The sequence below is a fragment of the Pseudonaja textilis genome, chromosome 1 (assembly GCF_049901715.1).
Source record: "Pseudonaja textilis isolate UNSWEBS1 chromosome 1, rPseTex1.2, whole genome shotgun sequence".
In the NCBI taxonomy this organism is placed as follows: domain Eukaryota; kingdom Metazoa; phylum Chordata; class Lepidosauria; order Squamata; family Elapidae; genus Pseudonaja; species Pseudonaja textilis.
Genome location: NC_141990.1, coordinates 254028088 through 254052205, shown reverse-complemented (window position 1 = coordinate 254052205; position 24118 = coordinate 254028088). Strand labels below are relative to the sequence as shown.

Genomic DNA, 24118 nt, shown 5'->3' with positions numbered 1-24118 from the left:
GCTTTAATATAAGAGCTGAAATAAATGACAGCATGAGAAATCAATAATTAGAGTGCTCTCTCTTTTGTTCATAGGTTAAAATGCAATTTTGGAACAGAAGAAGTCCATTTGGATTGAGATCCTAACACTGAGGAAATTGATTTTTTTTATTCATTCCATTTATAATTTGCCCTTCAAAAATCTTTAAGGTGGTTTACAAAAAATTAAAACCACAAGCAAAACAAAATAAGATAAAAATCTATATCCTAGTATAAAACTATAAAGCAAGCATAATACAAAAACAAACCAACAAATGGACATAAAAACAAGAGGAAAATAAAATTGGCTTGTTTTACTTGAAATATCAATACAGTAGTGTTACCAGAGTTTCTCTGGGAAGGACATTCCAAAAAGGGCGTATATAGCAGACCTTTAATACTGCATTGCTTTTTCAATTGGGATTACTCTCAGAAACTATTCCTCTGAAGAATAAAACTTTGGAAAGTTATGTCTACACAATAAATTTCCATTAGATCTGAATCAGTCACTACTAAATGCTTTTGATTTAAAGAGACATGAATGATTATTCCACAGATGTCTGGCCTTCATCTACTTTTAAGATTTTGGTTAAATACTCAAGGAAAGCATGGCTTTGGTTTGTCTGTAATTTCCTGTTTACTGACTTGCAACTGTTCCATATCTATAAAGAGGAATTATAGTGGGAGAATACCTTTCCAAAATCATCAATTAATTAGTTAATTAGTTAATGGTAAAAAATACAGTCAGAATTTGGACTAAAATTGAGAGGCTGAAGTGTACCTTCTGCTTATCATGACAGGAGAAGAGCTTGTGCAGTGTTTCAGGAGTATACTGCACCTTGATATAAATTTTTATAGCAGTTTTGAAAATTATTCAATTACCTTACACAAATCAGTAGTATCATGCTAGAGAACCACACCATGGTTTATATTCTTGGTACACCCCCGCTCCCCTCAGTTTCCCTGAAAAAGCTACTTAGAATTTATTTTCTTGGGTAAAAAACCCCTTTGGAACTGAGCAGTTGAATCAAGAATACAGTGAATCAGAAGCTGCAATATTATTTTGGGGCCTTAGGGTATTTATACCTGAACTCTTATCCAACTCTTGTTAGGAGATCTGCTTGAGCAAACTTATTTTAACTCCCCGCACTTCTATCTAGTTCAGTTTGGTTTATTAGTTACAGGGCAATATATATACACATGAGGAGCTGAAGCTGGTAACTGAAATGGGACCCAGAAAGCAGCTACATTTTAATTTTCAGCAGGAAAACTATTATAAAACAGGAAATTGTGACAAATTACACTACACACAGCTTGTTTAAAAACACTATACATATACCCAACATTATAGAATGTCTTTGGGACATGGATGTGAATAATGGGAACAAACCCATGGTATACAGTAAATAAATGTGAAATAAGAAATAAGCACGCAGAGAAAAGTTAACCAACCTCATGAGAGTAAATCTGAAGTATCTACAAATAGATATGATCAATACACTATACTCAACAAACCACCAGACTTGGAAAATGAGAGGAATCAGACAAGGTCTCCATGTATCTTAACTGTATGGCAACTCCATGTATCTTAATGGGAGTTTGCAATTTGTTTTTTTTTTAGAATGAATAGTTTCTATTTTGGTCTTATCCAGTATTCTTAATCAGTTTTGTATATCTTGTATGTAAGTTTAAATATTCCTTCATAATATCAATATTATGTACACAGTATAAGCTTCTTTGAAGAAACCATATACCTTGCAAGTTACTTTTTAGTTCTATGTGTGGTGGTCTCTCATGAAAAGAAGACACTTCGCAAAGTTGTCTTGGGATGAGAGCGCAGAGAGAACTCCAAAACCCTCTTTTATTAGAAGCAATCTTTGTTAACGTAGCAATTTTGTTAACGTCCTATCACAGATGCATTACATCACACAACATGCACTGATCATTCGCATAAAGCATACAAGGCTGCAGAGTTTAAGTTTGCTACAGTTCTGGTTAAGAAATGGCAGCAATTTGTCTTTGCTCCTTGCTTCGTGTTCCAGCCAACTACCAGAAGGTTCCGTTGTCCTAGCACGTACACAAAGAACAAAGAATCATAGTTCCCACATCTATGCTTACGTGGTGTATGATGTAAAGAACAAACTACCTGCCCCACTTCCAGCTCCTATTCTATCAAAGTTCCTATCAATGCCATCTGTTTATAAAACAAGGAAAAAATGCAGCATTATTTCCTATGCTTACAGGAACACCTCAGGCAGCAGGAAAACATTGCTAAAATGTGAAAGAACTGGAAGCCAAAAGCTGTGCAGCATCTTGTAACATCTCTTAAGAGTGTTATTCAGACCACAATCTTAAACTTCTGGCACATAACTCAGTGGTATAATATTTGCTTTCCAAACTATCAGACAGAGTCCTGTTTGGATTTGAGAGGTGGAACAGCCTGAGGTATATAAGACAGCATTCTATGTCTGCTTACCATTGCAGTAGAAATGGCAGGATAGAGGGGTTGCTTGACAATATGCTTCCAGGCCCTCTTCCTCAGCAATTCTATTTTCTTGCCTGTCTTTTCCACTCCATTTACTCCATGTTCCCTGTTTCCTGGTTATCTCCTATTTTAGTAGCTGCACCATAAAAGAAAGTCTGGATGGGCTGGCCAGTTCAGACCAGACTGTAAATCCTCCATTGGTCAGCATCTTTTTCCCTTAGTCTGCTAATCAAAACTGAGGAAATATATGCATTCAAAATGGTGTTTAGCTTTAGCCTTGACCATCTAGCCATTTATTGCACAGTACACCTGCTGGCATCCTGTTTCTTTAGAACTTGTGTGGCTTATTATGCATGTCTAATTTATCTTCCAGTAGTTCTGAATTGGATCTGGAAATATACTGTTACAGCACATGGAGCACAGCTGATATATGTGTTGTTATAGAAACACACATAACTGCCTATGCCGCTGTATTTTGCACCAGCTGAAATTTCCAGATACTTTTCAAGGGTTGCCTCATGTAGTGCACATTACAATAATCCAATTGGGAGATGGCTAAGGCATGAGTGATCATAGCAAGCCAAAAGTCACCAGGTTGGGTTGGATGGTTATACAAATTGAATAAATAAATAAATAAAAATAAAATATGTAATATTATTTATTTGATATAATATAAAGGAACAAAAATGGTGTGGTAAACAATAGATTGAAAAGAAGGGAGTGAAGAAGGAAGACAGGGTAAGAAGTATCATTTCCTGTTCCCCTATGAGGAAAACAGAAAAAAAATAAAATACTTTATGGCCAAGTGTGATTGGACACATAAGGAATTTGTCCTGGTGTAAATAATCTCGGTATACATAAAAGAAAAGATATATTCATCAAGAGTCGAGAATCATAAGGTACAACACTTAATGATAGTCATAGGGTACAATAAGCAATCAAATCATACTAGGAAACAGTCAATATAAATTGTAAGGATACAAGCAACAAAGTTACAGTCATACAGTCACCAGTGGGAGGGGATGGGTGATAGGGAGTGATGAGAAGATTAACAGTAATAGTAATGCAGAATACTACTTGTAATAGTTGAACAGTGTTGAGGGAATTATTTGTTTAGCAGAGTGATGGCTTTTGGGGGAAAACTGCTCTTGTGTCTAGTTGTTCCGGTGTGCAGTGCTCTATAGCGTCGTTTTGAGGGAAGGAGTTGAAACAGTTTACGTCCGGGATGTGAAGGGTCTGCAAATATTTTCACAGCCCTCCTTTTGACTTGTGCAGTATACAGGTCCTTGATTGAAGGCAGGTTGGTAGTAATTGTTATTTCTGCAGTCCTAATTATCCTCTGAAGTCTATGTCTGTCCTGTTGGGTCGCAGAACCAAACCAGACAGTTATAGAGGTGCAAATAATAGGAAGAAAAGCTCAGTAAAGAGAAAAGACTAAGTAGGTGAATTTTGATATTTTTCCATGATGATTTGCCATTCCTCTGCTTATGTTAACAACTTTCTAAACATGTTTAGTGCAAGATATTTAGCACTATCTTTTAAATCTAATTTTGATTCTAATTTTATTTCAAAATAACCTTGTCATTTAAATGTCTTTAAGAAGATCCAGAAGAGACAAGTTGCAGATAATGTATATCTGACAGGATATATCTATTAATTTGCAATAGTAGTATGTGAGATTAAAATAAAATTAATACAGGTAGTCCTTATTTAGCAACCATTTGCAATTATGATAGTGATGAAAGATTAACTTTGTGACCAAACCTCACATTTATGATCTTATCAGGTTTGTAAAGTAAAGGAAAACTGAAATAAGTTCAAAGCTGTGGTGGCAATGGTATATCCTAATGCTTTAGACTTAAATAAAATAGTTAAATATAAAGAATTTTAGACGAGCAAGGAGAATTAAAATCAAACCAAGAATTGAAGATACAAGGAATAGAGACAGATTGGTGGCCATATCTACAAATCCAAACAAGATATAAGAAAGATATAGAGCAATATGGGATATACAACAGGAATTAGATAAAATATTACAGGGACAGGGGAAAAAATGATTACTAAAATGTATAATTATCTCTTAAGATTTTGAATGGAAGAAGAAACAGTAAAGGAGACCATGATTTGGGCAAAAAACTTTGGCTATAGCATTGATTTGGAAGATTGGAAAAATTATGGCAAATTAATTACAAATTAACATTATCAGCAGCCTATAAAGAGAACTTGTATAAAATGTTCTGGCCTGTACCTCTGGCAAGGTTGGCTAAAATGTTCCCTAACAGATCGGCAAATTGTTGGAAGTGTGATCATGAACAGGGAACTTTTTTTCATATGTGGTGGACTTGCCCTAAAGCTAAGAAATATTGGCTCAAAATTAAGAATTGGCTAGAAGAAATTGCAAAACAAAAAATTAAATTGAAACCAGAAACATTTTTACTGAGTATATTAAGAGATAAAATTGGCAACAAAAAATCAATATATCATACTTCATATAATAACTGCGGCAAGAATTGCCTACGTCCAGAATTGGAAATGTGATAATATTCCTTCCGACACCATGATAATAAAAAAAGTTTTAGAATGCGCAGAAATGGATAGGTTATGGATGGAATTGAAAGCGAGAGAGGAAATAGAGTACCATGAAATTTGGAACCTATGGTATAACTCCTTAGAAGGTAGACGTAAAGTGGATAGATGAAAGAAGGATAGGAGTTTTGGTAAGATGAAATAATAATGTGTATAACTATGTAAATAATTATGTAAATAAATATGTGAATATATGCCTTAAATTGAATATAGAAATAACAGTAACAATACTTAGAAATAACCTACACATTTAGAAATATGTCAACGTATGAACATGCTGTAATGAGTGGAAATGTGTTAATTGTGAAAATATGTTCAATAAAGATTATTTTTTTAAAAAATAGATTACTTTGAAAAAAAAATCAAAAAATGTTGTTCACATTTATTCCCAAATTTATTCCCATATTTAGAATTAAGGTCACTTTCACATTCAGATTTATAATGTCTTTTTAGCATCATCAAGTTATTACCATGTGAATATATCTGTAATCAGTAGGGTCTTTATAACCATAATGGCTTTATGACATAATAAACCACTATATATAATTAGGATAAATTGGTATGAGTCAGACTGTATCAGTACTATCTATATGATGAATAGTAGTGGCTTTCCAAGGCTTCAGCAGCTTTTTCTGAATTGTATTTGGACACAATGGAATATATAACTATGTCGCAGAAACATCCTTTTGCAAGCCATACCTGTGACTAACAACATATGTAAATACACAAAAGAAGAAACCATGAATGTCATAGAAAGGCTGCCTCACATGCAATGATGCTTTTCTTAGGAAAGACATGTGCAAGTAATATTTGAAGATCACCTGTGTAGAAATTGTAGCGCACTTTATAGAAAAGTATTTCTTGCTTCATTTTTTGAAATTCAGCTTTAATATGCCATATTTGGGAATGGTGCTTCATACAACGATTTCATGCATTAGATTCTGATCCTGACAATCAGCTTAGTGCAAATATGAACACAGGTTTTCCTGTCATGAGTTTTGCAGGAGCTGATATGAGTCACTCTGCTGAAATTCTTTGCAGTGGATTCCCTCTTCTGAAATTATAGCTTACTTCTTTGGCCTAAATTTATACCACAATTCCTGAGGCAAGGAAAATTGTAGAGAGCTGCATTAATGTTGGTTTGTGCATAGGGTGAAACAGAAGTGTGTCCAATTTCCCTCCTAAGAGTTATATACAAGTTTTTATGCCCAAAGCGGGCCTGAATGACACATCTGATTTTGAAGTGCCTACATCTGTAGGCAATTATCTTACAGTGTCTTCTTCTGAAGGATGAATATTTATGAAATACAATAATCAGGTGAAGAATCTAAAGAGAAATCTCTCTTTTTCTCCCTCTCTCTCTGTTCTAGTTTATCTTGGAAACAAATAAGGGGTGATACTGAATAGGCATTCCTCCTCAGAAAAAGGAGCGCAATAATTTCCAGTAATCTCCTCTGCAGACCTTATACGATTTCCTGTGACTGATACTTTCCAGCAATAGAAAAACATGAGTTGCATCCACCCACAGTTTTAACATAGTATTTGTCATAGGCTAAGAGAAAACATAGTCACACAATAAGAAGAACAGGAGAGTATGTGAAGAAAGATTTTTCTCCTGTACTAGTTTTTGATGAGGAGGATCACAAGAAATATTTATTTATTTATTTTATTTTAATTTATTTATTTTTGTCAATTGCTTACAAGATAATAGGTATAAGTAAAAACATAGTTATGAATATGTGGATACATATAAGAAAAATAAAAAAAAACAAAAGAAACAATAGGACAGGGACGGTAGGCACGTTGGTGCGCTTATGCACGCCCTCTACAGACCTCTTAGGAAAGGGGTGAGGTCCATAGTAGAAAGTCTAAGGTTAAAGTTTTTGGGGTTTGGGGAAGAAACCAGAGTCAGGTAGAGTATTCCAGAAACTGACCATTCTGTTGCTGAAGTCGTATTTCCTGCAATCAAGTTTGGTGCAATTAACCTTGAGTTTGTATCTATTGTTTGCTCTTGTGTTGTTATGGTTGAACTTGAAGTATTCATTGACAGGTAGGACATTGCAATGTATGATTTTATATACTATACTTAGATCAAATCGAAGGCGGCGTGGTTGTAAGTTTTCTAGGTCTAGAATTTTGAGTCTGGCGGCATAAGGTATTCTGCAATGAATAGAGGAATGGAGAACTCTTCTTGTGAAATATTTCTGAACTTTCTCAATTGTGTTAATATCAGATACGTAATGTGGATTCCAGACTGATGAGCTATATTCGAGTATTGGTCTAGCAAATGTTTTGTATGCTCTAGTTATTAGTGTAATATTACCAGAGAAAAGGTTACGTAAGATTAGGTTAACAACTCTTAATGCCTTTTTGGCTATGTAGTTACAGTGGGCTCTAGCACTTAGGTCATTAGAGATGAGTACTCTAAGATCCCTGATAGAGTTTGGATCATCAACAAAGTCATATTCAGCCTGTATTTTATTTTCTCATTTTTTTTGCCAATATGTAGGACAGAGCATTTATTGTTGAGATTTGAAATTGCCATTTGCTTGACCATTCTAATACACAGTCAAGGTCTTTTTGAAGGGTAGCAGTATTGCCGGTGGTGTTGAATAGCTTTACATCATCAGCGAAGAGAACATAGTTGCTCTTTATATGATCACAGAGGTCATTTATGTAGAGTATGAAAAGAGTTGGTCCTAGAACACTGCCTTGGGGGACACCACTTTTGACAGGTACAGAATTTGATAGGACGCTCCCAATTTTGACCGTTTGTTGTCTGTTTGACAGGAATGCTTCTATCCAGTTATGCAAGTGTCCAGAGATACCATAAGATTTTAGTTTTAGAAGTAGCTTGTCATGTACCACTGAATCAAAGGCTCTACAGAAGTCTATGTAGATTGCATCTATTGCTTTGCCCTGATCGAGTTGTGTAGTCCATATGTTTTTGCAGTGTATGAGTTGCAGATTACATGATGGTTTTTTCCTGAAACCAAATTGTTTATTAGAGAGTAGGTTGTTTGTTTCTAAGTGGAGGATGATGGATTGGTTAATAATTGATTCCATGACTTTACAGGTGATGTAGCATAAAGATATTGGTCTGTAATTTTCAGCTAGGCTGGGGTGTCCTTTTTTGAAGATGGGGATGACCGTGGCTTGTGACCATAGTTTTGGCAAGGAGCTGGTCCTGAAAGATTTTTCAAAGATTATGCTTAGAGATTCAGCTATGGCAGTGGATATCTTTTTTAAGAAATAGGCACATGTTCTATCCGGTCCAATAGTTAGAGATGGTTTTAGATTGTGTAGTGCTTTTTCAATATTGTCTTCTGTAAAATCGATATGTATTAGATCATTGTAGTTGTCTGTGGTTCGACTAAGAAATACTGGGCATGATCCATTGCTGGTTACAAATACTGAGCCAAAGAATTTGTTAAAGAGGTTGGCTTTAATAGTGTTGTCATTGCAGTCTTTACCATTAGGTCCTTTCAGAGGTGGGATGGACCTTGAGTCTTTTAGTTTGTTGTTTATAAAATTGTAGAAAACTTGGGTGGAATTGGTCATAGAAGTTTTTCTTCTTGTTTAATGTGATAATTGGTGCATTCAGTTTTTATTTGGTGGCATAAATTTTTGTATCGGCTTTTGAAGTTGGCAACGTGACCAGATTTGTTTTTCTGCCAAAGTGATTTTGGGGGGGGATTGAAGCTTCCTTATTGTTATGGGTAATTTGTTTTTTTCTGGTTTTGGGAGTTGTCAATGGTACATATAGTTTGATGACTCTTTTGACTTCAAGTAAAAATATTTTGTAATGTTCTACAGTATTGCATCCAGTGAATAGAAATTGCCAATCAAGGGATGAGAGATCGTAGTTTATAAGATCATAGTTGCCTTTTTTGAAGTTATAATTGGGGATTCCGTTGTTATTAGAGTTATATACAATGAATAGGCTAAGTGTATATATGGCTACTGGTGAGCAAGATCAGAAAAAAAATAGTTGTTTTACAGTGTTTGTGTTGGACGGCTACCTTTTGGTGTCTGAACATTTGCCTGATTGTGTCACTCATATCTAGCTCTTCTGGCCTGTAAGAATTACATTTGCTATCTTTAGTCAGTCTGCACTATGCCTTAGTAAAAAAAAAAATGAGAAAGATTTGGGGGGGAGGGGAATTAAAGTAAAAAAAATAGTTTTAGCCCAAAACTGAGATGAAAATAAAACAGAAATGGATCCATAAGACTACCTGGAAATAATCTGTTCGTTCTGCTTTAAGCATCTTGCCCCAGATGAAAGACTACATTTAACTACAATTGATATTAGATGAAATATTAAACTTAGAATCTAGAGATCATGGACAAATATACTACAAGTCAGAATTCATAAATATTTCTATGAAAGTATTCTGCATAGGAACTACATTAAACATGTCCCTCATAGTTTTATTTCTTCTTCCATCAATTTGGCATCTTCCAGACATGTTGATATGGCCAATATTCAATCTCACAGCTGGTTAGCTCCATGTTTTCATGTAGGATTGCCTAGTAGAACTGCTATGGAAAGTACTTAAATCAATACGATAAGCACAAAATCAGAAAATACTGCCAAACCTTTCTGCTCCTATTCCCTAACAACTGGTATGCGGCACCATATGATTTGATGCTGGAAATAATAAACAATTATCATAAGGGCTGTAGCCAATGACAGAGTTGGAATGTACCTTTACTATGTACAAATATTCACATCCAGGGGTGGGATTTAATTTTTTTAACAACCGGTTCTGTGGGTGTGGCTTACTCACTCACATCGAGGCACGCATCTCCTCACCTGGCCTCTCATGACTGTGGGGATGCTGCAACAGTTGTAAATGTGAAAAATGGTCAAAAGTCACTTTTTTCAGTGCCATTGTAACTTTGAATGGTCATTCCACACAAGCAAAGTACCAGCAAAGGAGGGGAAATAAACTCCAGAGAAGTTCCTGAGACAGGAAGTTTAGTCCTGCCAAGAATGTAAAAAGGGTTAACGGAGAGGCAGTTTTTGTAAGGAACACCAGAAGGTTTCCTTCCTGACTTCCTTACAGGATTAGGCCAGTAACTTCTTCTAACAACCGGTTCTCCAAACTGCTTAGAATGTTAACAACCAGTTCTAGCGAATAGGTGCCAACTGGTAGAATCCCACCCCTGTTCACATCCCAGAACACCTTACATCTCAGTAATATGCAAATATCCACCATTGAAACACTAGGATATTTTACCAGAATTTAAGTCTCCCAAATTCATGAGTAAAGAAACTTTTAATTTTTAAAAATTGTGTTATTTCCCCCAAATCATTTTGCATGATTTTCTATTGCTACAGCATCTCTTCACAAACAGGAGATGCCTTCAAAACTGAAAGGGCACCTTGAGTGATATAAACAGTATCTTACTGTTAATGCCCTTAAGTAAGTTTAACTATGATTCAGTGTTGTAGTCTTCTGATCAGATCAAGACCAAGTCTGCAAACAGATATTGTTGACATGCTATACAATCCCTAAGCAGTTTTGTGCCAAGTGCTTCACTTTGTATTCATCCAAGCAACTTTCTGAATTTTAACTTTCAGTTCAGAACATAAATGTAAATGTGACAGTTTTATAACAGAAGGACCAAAAAGGGACAGTACAGATAATTAACTGTTGATGACACATTGTCCTACTTGTTCTCCATGTAAGAAAAGTTAAACTCAAAGTCAAATGAAAACTTCAAGCATGTTCCAAAATGATATAAGCATTCTTACCCCAGAGAGCCATGAAGACTGAGAAGAAGACAGTGGCTGGATTATCAAAAAGATGGCTAGCCCGAGCAGTGGCACAAGCAGAGCTCAATTTCCAATAGCTACATGTTCTGTCACATAAGGGACACATGGTGATATTGTTTCTCTCGTCACACATCTCCATGCTGAGGAAAAGTAAGCAGTAAATGAAAGGTGAACATATCCTTTCCTTTGCTTTCTACTGAAACCCTGAGTTGTGAAATATATACACTGGATATGACTTGAATCTAAGCATATTTATCCAATCTTAATTATTTTCCCCATTTTAGAGTCATTGTATTACAGCCTCAGCTGTGTGGCATTCACATTATAAATGTAAGTTAAATTTAAAAGGACAGCAGCCAAATGCCATCATGGATTCCTGACAACTGAAAAAAAGCATATTAAACAATTGGGCTTATTACTCTGGGACATTCTTCTGCACTTAACACTTGGGCATTCTGAGCACTTTTATATTAGTATAATCACTCGGGCTATGTTTTTTTATACTCTGTTACTTCACGAGACTGCAGTAGTGCAGTGCACTAAGACTGTCTACTCAGATCTTTTGAAATATAATCCAGTCTTCTAATCACAGAAATACAGTGGTCTAATACTGTATCAAAGGATCACTATCCATTTTTAAACTATGACAGAGTGATTTGAAGCAGGCTGCAGAATCATGCATTCCTCGATTCTCCTTGATCTTTCTCTTCTCTTTCCTTTCCAGCATAAATTATTACTATATTTGTATTATTCATATTTAGCACTAGCTGGTGTTAGTTTTCATCCAGAATTCCTCCCTGTTTGAGTATCATGTCTGAACAAGGTAAACTGTCTGAAATAAGAAAGGTTGATGCATGCACATGATCTATGTCATCAGCAAACTAAACTTCATGGTTTGTAACAAGTTTTAGTCAATACGAATAAACTGTAAATAAAACTGTCATTTATCTAGACAAATCTGAATGGTAAGTCCACTGCCTTTGTTTATCTAATCCATCAATTGATGTTTTCACCAGGAGATCATTTCCAGTTACAACAATGTATTTATTTAATAAATTTATATATCACTTTCTTTATCAAATGGTACTCTGATCATGATTAACATTAAAAAAAACCCTACCAGGGCCAAATCTGGTTAATATCAGATAGAACATGTCCATTAATCATCAGGAATAAAACTTGTCTCAAAGGGAGTCTTTAATTAAATATATTTCAGAGTTATGTAATTCTATTTTAATAAATTTAACTTCTTGTGACATTAAATACAGGCCTCAGACTAAAATTATAGTTGATGATACAGTTTGTACAGGTCTGAACACATTAATGTATTTTCTTCAAATCTATTTGATTATTACATTAATATGTTATTATTTTAGGACATTTTTATGGCTGTGCAGTTTATGTATTTTATACTTTATGGCTGTGTTAACATTTTTGGCTAGTGATTTAGATAGTTATGCAAACAAGGTGGGAGTTGTTTTTGGGTGGAATGGTGGGACCTTGAAGACAGTTTTTAAATGTATGTTAAGCTTATTGCACGGCATATGCCACGGTTTCCATGTGTCACGATGATCAGGAATTGTACCACATTTCAACATTAGCAGTCATAGGAGACTCTGGGAGCTGCAAAGACTGGGCTCAATGACCATAGGTTGACATTTTTCTTTTAAGATAATTCTTACAAGGAGTTTCACAAAATTCAAAGGGTGTAAGAGCAGAACATCACAGAGCAACCCCCACTTGTATTGTGGGGATAAGTCTAGATTGTAGGAGTCAGTAAAATTAAACAATTTAAAATAATGTATTCCTGAATTCTGTTTATTGGAAAAGATACCAAGTTCCTTTTTTCCCTTCACATATTTTTCAATAATTCTGGAATGCAAGTACTTCATCCACTCCTTTTTATTTATCTAAGTGAAACACAAAAAAAAATCTTAAGTCTTTCTGCTTAGAGTTTGCTTGTAACTTTTATCACAAAGTTTCATGATGGCTTCCAACTCGTAAATGTACGTTTTGAATTGCAATGCTTAATTAAGCAGTAAAAGTGTCACTTTGATATAGTGGCTTAAGGCCCCAGGCTAGAAACCAATAGATCCTAAGTTCAAGCTTGCCTTAGGCACAAAGCCAGCTGACTTTGAGCTAGTCACCCTCACTCAGCCTGAAGAAGAAAGCAGTGGCAAACCACTTCTGAAAATGTTGCAAGGAAACTGCAAGATCTATCTGTCTGCCTTTCTGTCTGCCTGTCTATCATCAATCGATCTATCTATTGATCTATCACTGTCCCTTCCCACAAAAGCTATTTGGCAGTCAAATGGATTAGGGATGATCAGCAATTCCTCCTCAATTTTTAGATGTCCACTTTGCACCATAGCTACTCTGCTGGCTTGTGCTTCCTTATGTAGTGAGAGCAACAGCAATGGATAACTTCATATGACAAATCTTTTCTGCCACAAATAACCCTACAAATAGTTTTTGAAAAAAGAAATAGCTGATGTGTGGGTTTTTATTGCTTATCATTTTGGGCTCCGTGGATGCCAACTAAGATACTGAACACCCAACACTAAATTATACATGAAAAGGGCAGACTGTGGATATGTCAGTCCCAACAGCAGAAGAATGGATAGGAAAAATGGTGGAGCTAGCAAAGATGTCAAAGTTGACTATTTTAATTGGAGAAAAAGAATATGTCTGGTTTTGTTTCTATTTGGAAACTACTTCTGCATTCTATACTCAAGACTGAAAAATAAATTAACCTTTGGACTTTTGCTGATTAGTATAATTTGTTATCATAGAAATGGCTAGTACTTGTTAAATTGGTAAAATGAAAAGTTGAAGCTGTAATAATATTTTGTGCTTTATTGTGCTGAAAAGAGTTGGAAAGCAATGCCCCTGCCATTCCCTTATACTTCTCTTTCCCCTTTCTTTCCCTTTCCCATTATCTTATTATCTTTATTTTCATTTGTATTTTACAACATGAGAACCTCAATGCAATTCTGGAAAAAATGGCAAACTGTGTTCTGTTTCTATACACAAAAATGTCATAAATGAAAGAGGCTGTAAGTACAGGTCCATTATAAAGTGGACTATACAGTGAAGTCCCTGTTTTCATACAGTTAAGAAGAGGCACTTGCCATCCTCAAATCATTTTGTGGCTCTGAGTATGCTGAGAAATGAAAATTGATTGGAGCATAAATGTTATAAAGCATTTAGTTTTTGATTGTACTTATTTGCATTAGCCTTATATCAGAAACTTTATTATATCTCTGCAACCAAGAAAACTGAATCCTGGGGAAATGCTGACACCTAACTTCTCATTATTTATAAGCAAAACTCATGGATGTAACAATAAGATCCTGAATTCAAAAATGAATGTTATAAGTTGTGAATATATATAAGAGTATGGTTGCAGAACCTAAAGTATTAGCTTTCGTCAAAATCATTTAGGATATTTTTCATCATACTGAACATAAGTGAAAAATATGGTTTTGTACAAAGCGCAAATAATTATGTATGCATATTTTACCTTGGTATATTCTCATCAACAGTTGCACAACCATAAAGGAACACGATAATTCCCACAATAGAAGCTGGAATGAGCATTTGTGTATAAACTCCCAGCCAGGCAAAATATAGTCCAATCTTTTCACCAAAGTACTTCCTGAAATAAATTATATGAAGAAAACATTGTATAATGTATCATGGCAAACGTAGCATGGCTAAATTTATGAATTAAGACAGCAGGGCTGACTTTGAATGAGGAAATAAATCCTGTTGATTAGCCAAAATGCATTTCCTCTTGGAGAATTCATGTCCACATGCCATTTGGAACAGGTCCAGGACAAAAACACCAAGTAAATACTCCACTCTTGCTTATTAAGTAGCTTTACCTTTCTGTTTCAATAGTTATACTTGGCACTGTTTCGTAGAGGAAACCAGAAGCATACTCACTTTGTGAAACTTGGGACAGGAAAAAAATGGATATTGGTTTAATGGTCCCATAAACAACCTTTCTGATCTTGTGCTATGAATGACTTTATAAGTGATAGCCATCACCTTGAATTGTATCTGGAAGCCTGTTGGGAATTAGCACCACTTGCAAAGCTATGGTGTTACATGGGTGTACTTTAGTGTATCCATTATTACATGAGCTGCTGCATTCCAAATTAATTGTGACTTCCACATGGTCTTTATTAGTAGAGCAAAAGTCTGCAGACTTTTGAAACTGGGAAACTGGGAAAGAGCTATCTGCAATTCTAGACACTTGCTGTTGTCCAGTGTATACTAAGCATCCTGAACTTGGTATCTTCCAGTTGTGTTGGGAAAACTAGCCTGGAATTTTGTGACCAGAAGATTCAATACATTTAGAGACCATTAAATTCAGGAGAGTTTGTATAGACCACAGTGTTCTAGATCAGTATTTCTCAGATTTGACAATTATAAGATATGTGGACTTCAACTTCCGGAATCTCCCCATCAGCATGAAGTCCGCACATCTTAAAGTTGCCAAGTTTAAGAAACACTGTTCTAGATGGGTCAATGGTTTGATTCAATATAAAACAAACCATTATGGCAGAGGCTCCCAAGCTTCTTCAGTTCATAGTATCTTTTAATATCTTGGTAATAGTTTCATCCCTACACCAAAGGAAATACTTAACAGTTCTGTTTGTTAAGGAGTTACTATAGGTCCAAATTTAAAGTACCACATGGAAATGCCCTGGTACATTTGCTATGGAAGTTGCTTTTTAATGAAATTCAAGAAAAAAAAATCCAAAGTAAATAAACAATATTATTTAATAGCAAGGGTTGTAAGGGAAAATACCCTCCACAGAAAATAGGTGAAATTTTTTGAGACACATATTGTTCTGGAAACATGAGAACTATTCATATTGGAATTGGTTTATAATATCGCTTTGAAATTATTTTTACCTGATTTTGTTTCCAACTAAGATCCATGCATTTTAGTATAAAACAAAACAAAAACAAACAAATGAACAACCTCTCCCCAAATCCACCCCAAACTGCACTGTTAAAATGGTTTAAAATCATTGCTTGGTAAATCTGGGGGAAAACAGAGGACTATAGTATGACCAGTGCAATATGAATTTTTATCCTAAACTTAAATATGCTTTATTTTTTTGGATCTGTTTTTCAGAGGCCACTTTTCATAAGCCGATGACTAGCTATATGAAAGTCACAGCTTTCTGAATACTGTAGCAGGCTACAACTGTTACCCAAAAGCTGTAATCTGCTACTATTAATGCACATATACAAACACATAATAAGTATTTAAAGTAAGAGACAAGTAAGGAGTTTCTTACCTGACTAAGTCAATTGGTTGATATTTATAAAATACTCCATAACTTGCCCATTCTTCACACAGGAGCTAGAAAAGAAATTTAAACAGAAAATGAAAACTGGAAACAAGTAATTTCTTATTTCAATTCTACTGCTTAGTTCTCAATGTCTTAGTGTCATTATATTTTAATTTTTTATGTTCCACCAATATATTCAGCTTGCATTAAAAATTGATTATGTCTGTGGTTTGGCTCATGGTCATATCTTTGTATTCATTTATAGAAAAACTAATAAACAGAGAGTAGTGAGATGCAACTGGGGTACTAAAGCTGGGATTGCTAAGAAAGCCAATACCAGAAAAACTCTTAATAGATGTGGATGATGTGTTCATTCTTTTATTCATGAATCTTTATGATGCAGAATATATGCAGTTACTAAGCTAATGGTGAGATCCAGTTTGTTGTAGCGGTTAAGAACACCAGACGAGAAACTAGGAGATCGTGAGTTCTATTTCTTCTTTGGCATGAAACCTTGGGTCAGTTACTTTCTCTCAGCTCTAGGAAACAGGCGCTAACCACTTCTGAAAAACTTTGACAAAATCTTGCCAAGAGATTAAATTAGATTAAGGTGTTACTTTGCTATTCACTTTCTTTGCTTTTCTTCAGTGCATAGTCATAAAAAGAAGACAATAAGTCATATATTTAGAATGTTTCTGACATTATGTTAACTATTCATGATTAAATACATCCAGTAAAATAATTTAAGATAACTTTATTTTTCAGAAGCTACAGAAAGTCTTAATTTTACATTAGGATGGATACCTCTATTTAAAAAAGTGAGGACGTGGCAGGGCAGTTCTGAACTTAGATCAAAGGTTCTTTCATGGATAACTACCTCCAATCCTTCTTCAGAGCTTATTGTCGGAATTTTATATGCCACTAAATAACTTTTGAATTCTGATCTGGGGCCAATATGCTTAACTCTAGACTCAATAACTCATACATTTTGAAAAATCCTTTTTATTTTTAGAACTGGTTTCATTTAAACATTTGTACTGATAACAATATGCATGTTGGACTATTCATCCACCAGCAACTCTATTTTCATTCACAGCATACCTTCATGACAGCTGAACTGAATTTTTTATACTATGGAAAATGGTGTAAGATGCTATTAACAACTCAAATATGAAAAGTCCCTGAATGATGAATACATCATGGGAAAACAAGAATGGAAAAGGAATGTGATGAATTTTCTGGGAGATGGTGGTAGTGAAAGTGACTAGGGATTAGGAGCTTAAAAGGTGATTGTGATTATATGAAATCTTGCACCTAATGGAGCTGTACAAATGATGCTGCTGCATGAAATGGTCCAGGTCTGCATCATTCCCCCATCTGATGATGTAGCTAACCACGAGATCAGAAATACACATTCACATAATTAAGTCAAAATTCCTCTGGACTGAGGTGGAATAGAAAATGATCCCCTCCTCAATGAAATTCTATAATAGTAAGGTGGCTAAGCTTTTTTTAAAAAAATATCCAGAACCATTTGTTCTTTAGCATAAAAACAGATAAATTTGTATTGAAATACGATTTTGCTAAAGCTCTCTAGTAGATCTAGATTTCTACCTTCTTACCTGAGTGCTTTACAATCTGAGCTTATTTTATTGTCATAAGATGGCAGGTGTTCCCGATGTTGTTTTTCTATTGTGCATCTCTCCACCATCCTGCAATTTCCCTGGGTACCTGCCTTTCCTTGGAATTGAACACCAGGTAGCGGATTGCTTTAGAGATAATTATATAGTGCAAAACAGGGCATCCATTTGCACCACTCATCCACACAGAACTAAATCAAGTGATAGCACTCTACACTTTACTTATCAGGATTTGCCTTGGAAAACAAAAACAAAATCCATTTCTTTTCCATTCTTTTCCATTAGTATTGATAAAAATGGCAGCAAAAAGGAGCAAGTTTAGTGCAGAGCTATATTTTTTTTAAATAAAAATGTAATAAGTTATTGCTAGCTTTTGTAATACAAATAATCAATTGTATGAGGGGCCACTATTTCATATAAGGATAATACTGTTGTGTTAATACCATGACAGGAGAAGTGGCCTTAAGTTACTTGAGTTTTGTTTAATATACCAATCTCCAACATTTCTACTACTAAAATGGTTTCTTTTTGCATTTCCCATCCACTTATTATGTGATTGACAGTATGTAAGGGCAGAATATGTCAAGTTTGACGAATGAAGCTTCCAGGAAGTGTGCAACTGGAAATAGATATCTAGGTTTTCATAAAAGCTTTGGCTACTCAACTTGGATATTGCTTATTGTCCAAATATTAGGGGAGTTATTATTGCACCTCTTAGTAAATACAACCAGATACACAAGCTCTAAGAGAAACAATTATGTGCCTGCAGCACTTCAACCTTTTAAAACCAAATTGATAAGTCTTGCTGTATAGCATATGGAGTTCTGCTAATTAACAGTGCTATGCCAGAAACAGTTCAGTGCAAATTCCTGAGGTCTCTGCTCTGAGTTGCTCTTATTGTTGCAAATGCACTTCTTTAGATCTTGGACTTGAGGCCCTTTCACTTAAAAGTTCTGTCTTAAACAAGCCTATCCAACTTGTACTAATAGACCAATTAGTCCTAATCCAACTTGTACTAACAGATCAATTAGTTCTAATCCAACTTGTACTAATAGACCAATACAATTCCCCACAGAAGAAGTAAGTAACATCCAGCGTAGTCTGTTATGTGCTTATCCTCACAATCCTTATCTATGCTGAGCTTAGCCAAAGCCTGGAGTAAGATCAACCAGAGAATGTTTATAACGTCAATATCATGCCCATTGTTCTCTGATGCTATAAATTAATCTATATGTTTGTATACTTATTTCATGAAGCTTAGTTTAAATCACATTTCCGTGTGTTTGTGTGTGTGTCATGTTGATTCATTTGATTTAAATATATATATGAGATATAGTTGATATATATTTTACATATTGATATGATAGCTGTCTTCCAGTAGCTGAGGAGCAGTCAAGAGGGTTGATTGCACCAGAAGACAAGACAAGAAGCAACAGGTAGAAACTCATTAAAGAGAGACCCAACCTGGGACTAAGGAGAAATTTCCTGAAAGTGAAAGCAATTAACCAGTGGAATAGCCAGCCTTCTGGTATTGTGAATGGCCATCACTGGTTTTCAAGAAAAGATTGGACATTTATTTGTGTGGGATGGTGTAAGAAATCCTGCCTAGCCCTATGATATGATTCTAAATGATATACAAAGGGATAGAAAGGGATAAGCCTAGCACCTTTACTACTATGAGTTCAGGTAATCCCTTTCACCACATTCTTTTAGATATGCTTGTGTCATTACAGAGGTGGGTACTCACAGTCTTACTTAAGTGCTCTGCCTTCAATGGTATTCACTGGGAGATTCAATAATATTCCTATTCAAAATGATTATGTGAAAATTGAGACAGTTGCATGCACACCTTTGAAAAGTCACTCCTTGAGGGATGGAGCTAATATATCCTCACCTCTCAAATTATCAAACTAGTATCAAACTAGTCACGACAGGCAACTATGTGATTCCTATTAAATACCCAATATTGTGAAGTCTCTAAGAAAGTGACCAAATTCTTGCCACAACAGTGGCAGTCAGAACCTGTTGGAGCTGAACAGAGGCCTATTTAGTTTTCGCTGTGAATAAGTTTATATGACTGCATATTGATTTTCTTTTTTTCCTTTTTTGATCTGCGATTGTAAATTCTTCGATAAATAATATCTGCCTCTATCTACAGAGGACGTCCTGTCACAGCTACTACTAGAATTTAAAAGAGCACTTCTAAATACCTCTGCCTTTCTATAAAATATTGGCAACTGTCTATATCACAACACATGATTCTTAAAGTTGACACTTGAACATGCTTCTGTTCCCCTATATCAACTTACTTTTCTGTCATTTGGCTCAACATATTCACCTTCATAATCACCCTTTAAGAAAAGAAAAATGATGTTATTCCACAAGGAATACCCAAATCTGGAATATATTTTATTTGCATATAGCAATCCTTCCCACAAAAAATGTAATAATGATCCAAAGGTCCAGAATCAGTGAACAATATAATCCCTTCAGAATATTTCATTCTAAATTTTCTGATTGAGTAGATATACTTTATCCCTAAGAACATAAGATTTGTGTTATTAAAATGTAAGTTATTTTTTAAAGTTTGTGTTAACATTCATTTTTCAAGCATGACATTGGCTAAATTGTCACTTTTAAACAAAACATTTTATTTATTTGCTTATTTATTTATTTAAATTATAATACTGCGCATCTCCCTTATAAGGTGACTCTGGGTTTTAATATTATGATCATAAACATCCATCATAGAAATATATTATTGATGACTAAGAATCCAGCAGAATTGAGAACTACCTGCACTTTTATATTGTATTTTGTATATAAAAAGTCACCAAAGAGTGCCATGCATGCAAAAATATAAACATCATTTAATATGTAGCTAGAATAAAAATAAATTGAATGGTTAATATATTTTCCTATTCTATCCATCATCCAAATCTTTATAAGCATAAAAAGATATTAGATATAGTTAAATCAGAAGATAGATAGGTAAGTAGAATATATACTTCTTGAAGGCAGAAATTCAAAGTGAGTATTTGCTGAGTTGGTTATTTGCTGAATTGACTGTATAGTTCTATTTCATGAAAAATGAAAAGAAATTCAGTTTGGGACTAATCCCATAACAAGTTGGCAGATTCTTAAACAAACTGCTAATTTTTAATCTAAATGTACAGCTAGCTGGCTCATAAAATACTGAAGATGTTTAGCATAGTGTCATTCATATCTAATGCATAAGGGATTCTTGTTATCGTGTTCTAGAAACACAAAATATATTTCAAGACTACTTACATCATGCAAGGGATATGCAGCACTGTAAACATTATTGGCAAGTAGACTGGTGATCCCTGAAAAAACAAGAAGAAATACCTACTTATATTACCACAACTGAATTCTCTCAAGTAATTCCCTCACTTTCCATCTGTGGAGATTTCCCTCTCAAAACTTCAATAATTTTATTAAAGAATGAATCTTGGCCCATTTCATTTGATTCCATATTTTTTAACTGTATGGACTATAAAGTGGATTGATATCAAGAAAAGGAAATTTATAGAGAATCAGAAATCATGATTTTCAAATCAAGAGAGGAAGCCAATGAACTTCAAATTAATCAGCATAATAATTTACCTACCTTGAATCTTTAAATTGGATTTGAAAAGCAAGGTCACAGATTTGGAAGGGTAGCAAAAGGCAAGATTGTAAGAAAGAGAAAGCTTGGATTGATCATTGGGGACAGGACGCATCCCCACGCACATCCTCATGCAAACCATACACACACACTCACACAGAGAGTTTTAAAATCAGATTTAAGCTTGATTAGAGAAGCTATTTGGAAAGCCTTTGGAAAGGCCTTGGCATCATACTTACCATATTTATCACATTTTCGTCTTTTATTTAAAAGGGTAGTGTCCTTCTTTCTTCCCTCTCCTTTCCCTGTTTACACATTTGTCTATTAGTTATATAATTGAGCAATTACAATGCTTGTGCAATGGGAGACTCTGGGAAATGTATATAATTCCTTCAGAGGAATCATCTTTAGTTTGGAATTAAATAATGTCAGAGTATTTTGATTAGACACACTGGGAGATGCTGAGATTTTGTAGTGAATGAAGAATGTACTTTGATAAAGCTGATCATAGTCCAGCTGTCTATACATTTTTGAACCCTATATTTTATTCCCAAATGCGTTTTTTTTTTCATTACAGCAGCCAACATTAAAGTAGCAGCTTTCTAATATGGGAATCCTAACAAACTTTGAAGGGATTATGTTACCTAAGAATATACGCTTGAGGTTCCTGATATTCTATTTTGAACACTGGCTTTAAATCTAATCAGTAAAACATACAAAAAGTAAAAAAAATTAAACAAAGCACTGGGCAGGAATACAAAAGGGTATACCATTGTTTGTTAAATAGTATTTTGAGAAAATGTTTTCAGTTTCCTTAAAAACCAAAATTTATCTTAACAAACAGGTTACTTCACTATAATTATAATTATTTCTTCTTAACGCAACATTATAACATTTCCAGTTGTATTTTGTGCTAGTTTCCCATTGATTATTGTTGCCAAATGTTCTGGAAGGCATTTATGTGCAATGGTTGGTTTTCTCCTGATAATAATCTAACAATTGGGATATTTCACAAAAAGTTTATTAGGAATACCAAAACTTTGCCTTTGCTTTTTAAAAAAGTGAAATGATCAGTGCAACTGATTTTGATATTATTTACAGAATTGCAATAAAAAAGGAGAACTTATGCATGCACAAGTTAGTCTATTATCAATATTAGCAGCAACCTTGATGAATTTCCCTCTCTAAATCATCTGCCAATACGTAGTTGTAATATTTAAAATGGCAAAGTCAAACAGAACTCCCTGGTCATGAAATAATCAGTTTTATTTTCTCAAGCGTTTTAGTATATTCTTCTATTTGTGGCTCTAAGTGGCAAATTTAAAACTGGTTCTCTAAAATGACAAAGATTAGCTGCTTCACTTTTAAATGGGGTAATTCTCAGAAGCCTAGATCCTGTTGTTAAAAAAAAATAGAAAAGCCAACCCTGCTCATTTGTTAAATATCATGAGCATAACAATCCTATCTGTAGCACCCAGAAGCTGTAACTAAATTCTTCCATTGAGCCTTAAAAGCTTGAAACTATACACTGATATTTTGACTAGAGATTGGCCAAGTACCAACAACAGTCCAAACAAATGGCAGGAAACATTTGTTGGTATAGTATAATCTTCCTCTTTCAATACTGAAGCTGCTGGTTCATTCATTTGAGGGTAAAATATTAATTATTTGAAAACAGAATCCTGAAGGTGTCTTAGGTCAGTTTGGAGATAATGAGCTTCTGAGACCACATTTCACACCCATACATTTCACAGTATCTTGATGCATTCAAAGTAACTTATCATTTTTTCTAACTAATAATTCCTATTATTATTTATGTTAACAGACTGCAAGCATTCACAGTTTTTGATATAAATACATTCCAGGAGATGTAAGATCCATTTAAATGCAATCTACTTTTTTAAAATTAGGGGTTTTCCTATATACATATCTGGTGAAAGGAGGTCCTTTATTAATGTAACCATGCCTAGCTTATAAATTAGCTTATAAATTATAATCATAATCACAAACTGCTTGGTAAATGCTAGGAAACAGCTTTGTGCTAAGAACTCCTTGATCTTGATTTTTTCATGCTGCAGAAAATATCCTTTTTCAAAGATACCATCCAAGATTTAAAAAGTGTGGGTTCATTCCCATATTCAACAGGTTCAGTAAATGACTGCAGTGATATTAGAAAGCGATCTACTATACTCCATAACTCAAAATACACTTCCTGGTCTGTGTAGTATTTGGATATAATCCAAAAAATCTGGAGACCATCCGGTTGAGAAATGGTATCCTAGATGAACCAAACTACTTCAACACATGCCTGTAGCAATCCATGATATGTGTAAAATGTAATTTGGAACATATGTAGACATGTAGTCAGAAAATAGAGGAACAATCTCCTTTTCTTTAACTGCATGGTAGAAAAACTGTTTGGCTTAAGGTGCTCTCACCAATACACACATTTGGTCCTTTGAATGTAAATTGCTGTACAGCCCTTTGCCTCCAATTCATTAACAATTTTATAATTTTATTGCAGTAAATCAACACCACAGCAGAGAGCCTAGTTGATCTAGTGTATGGATATCAAACTCGCAGCATCACATTGCCACCATGTGAAGTTTCGCAACGTTTTTCCCCTTCACGGAGTGGGATGGGCATGACGCATCTGGCCTGTGGGCCA

At 34.7% G+C, this 24118-nt stretch overlaps 1 protein-coding gene across 15 annotated transcripts in view; it reads right to left on the bottom strand.

The window, feature by feature from the left end:
* ANO1 (anoctamin 1) overlaps positions 1-24118 on the bottom strand; it is a 170118-nt gene that overhangs the window by 29536 nt on the left and 116464 nt on the right. For 12 of the 15 annotated variants that reach the window (XM_087921297.1, XM_087921296.1, XM_026706699.2 and 9 more), the window contains 6 exons: positions 21690-21755; positions 21114-21169; positions 20132-20173; positions 16189-16253; positions 14394-14528; positions 10850-11010 (listed from right to left, as the gene is read on the bottom strand). In XM_087921297.1, coding sequence (XP_087777423.1) covers positions 10850-11010; positions 14394-14528; positions 16189-16253; positions 20132-20173; positions 21114-21169; positions 21690-21755 — 525 coding nt within the window. The remainder of the gene's footprint in view (positions 1-10849; positions 11011-14393; positions 14529-16188; positions 16254-20131; positions 20174-21113; positions 21170-21689; positions 21756-24118) is intronic. The other 3 variants (XM_087921293.1, XM_087921299.1, XM_087921298.1) reach the window with 1 other exon arrangement.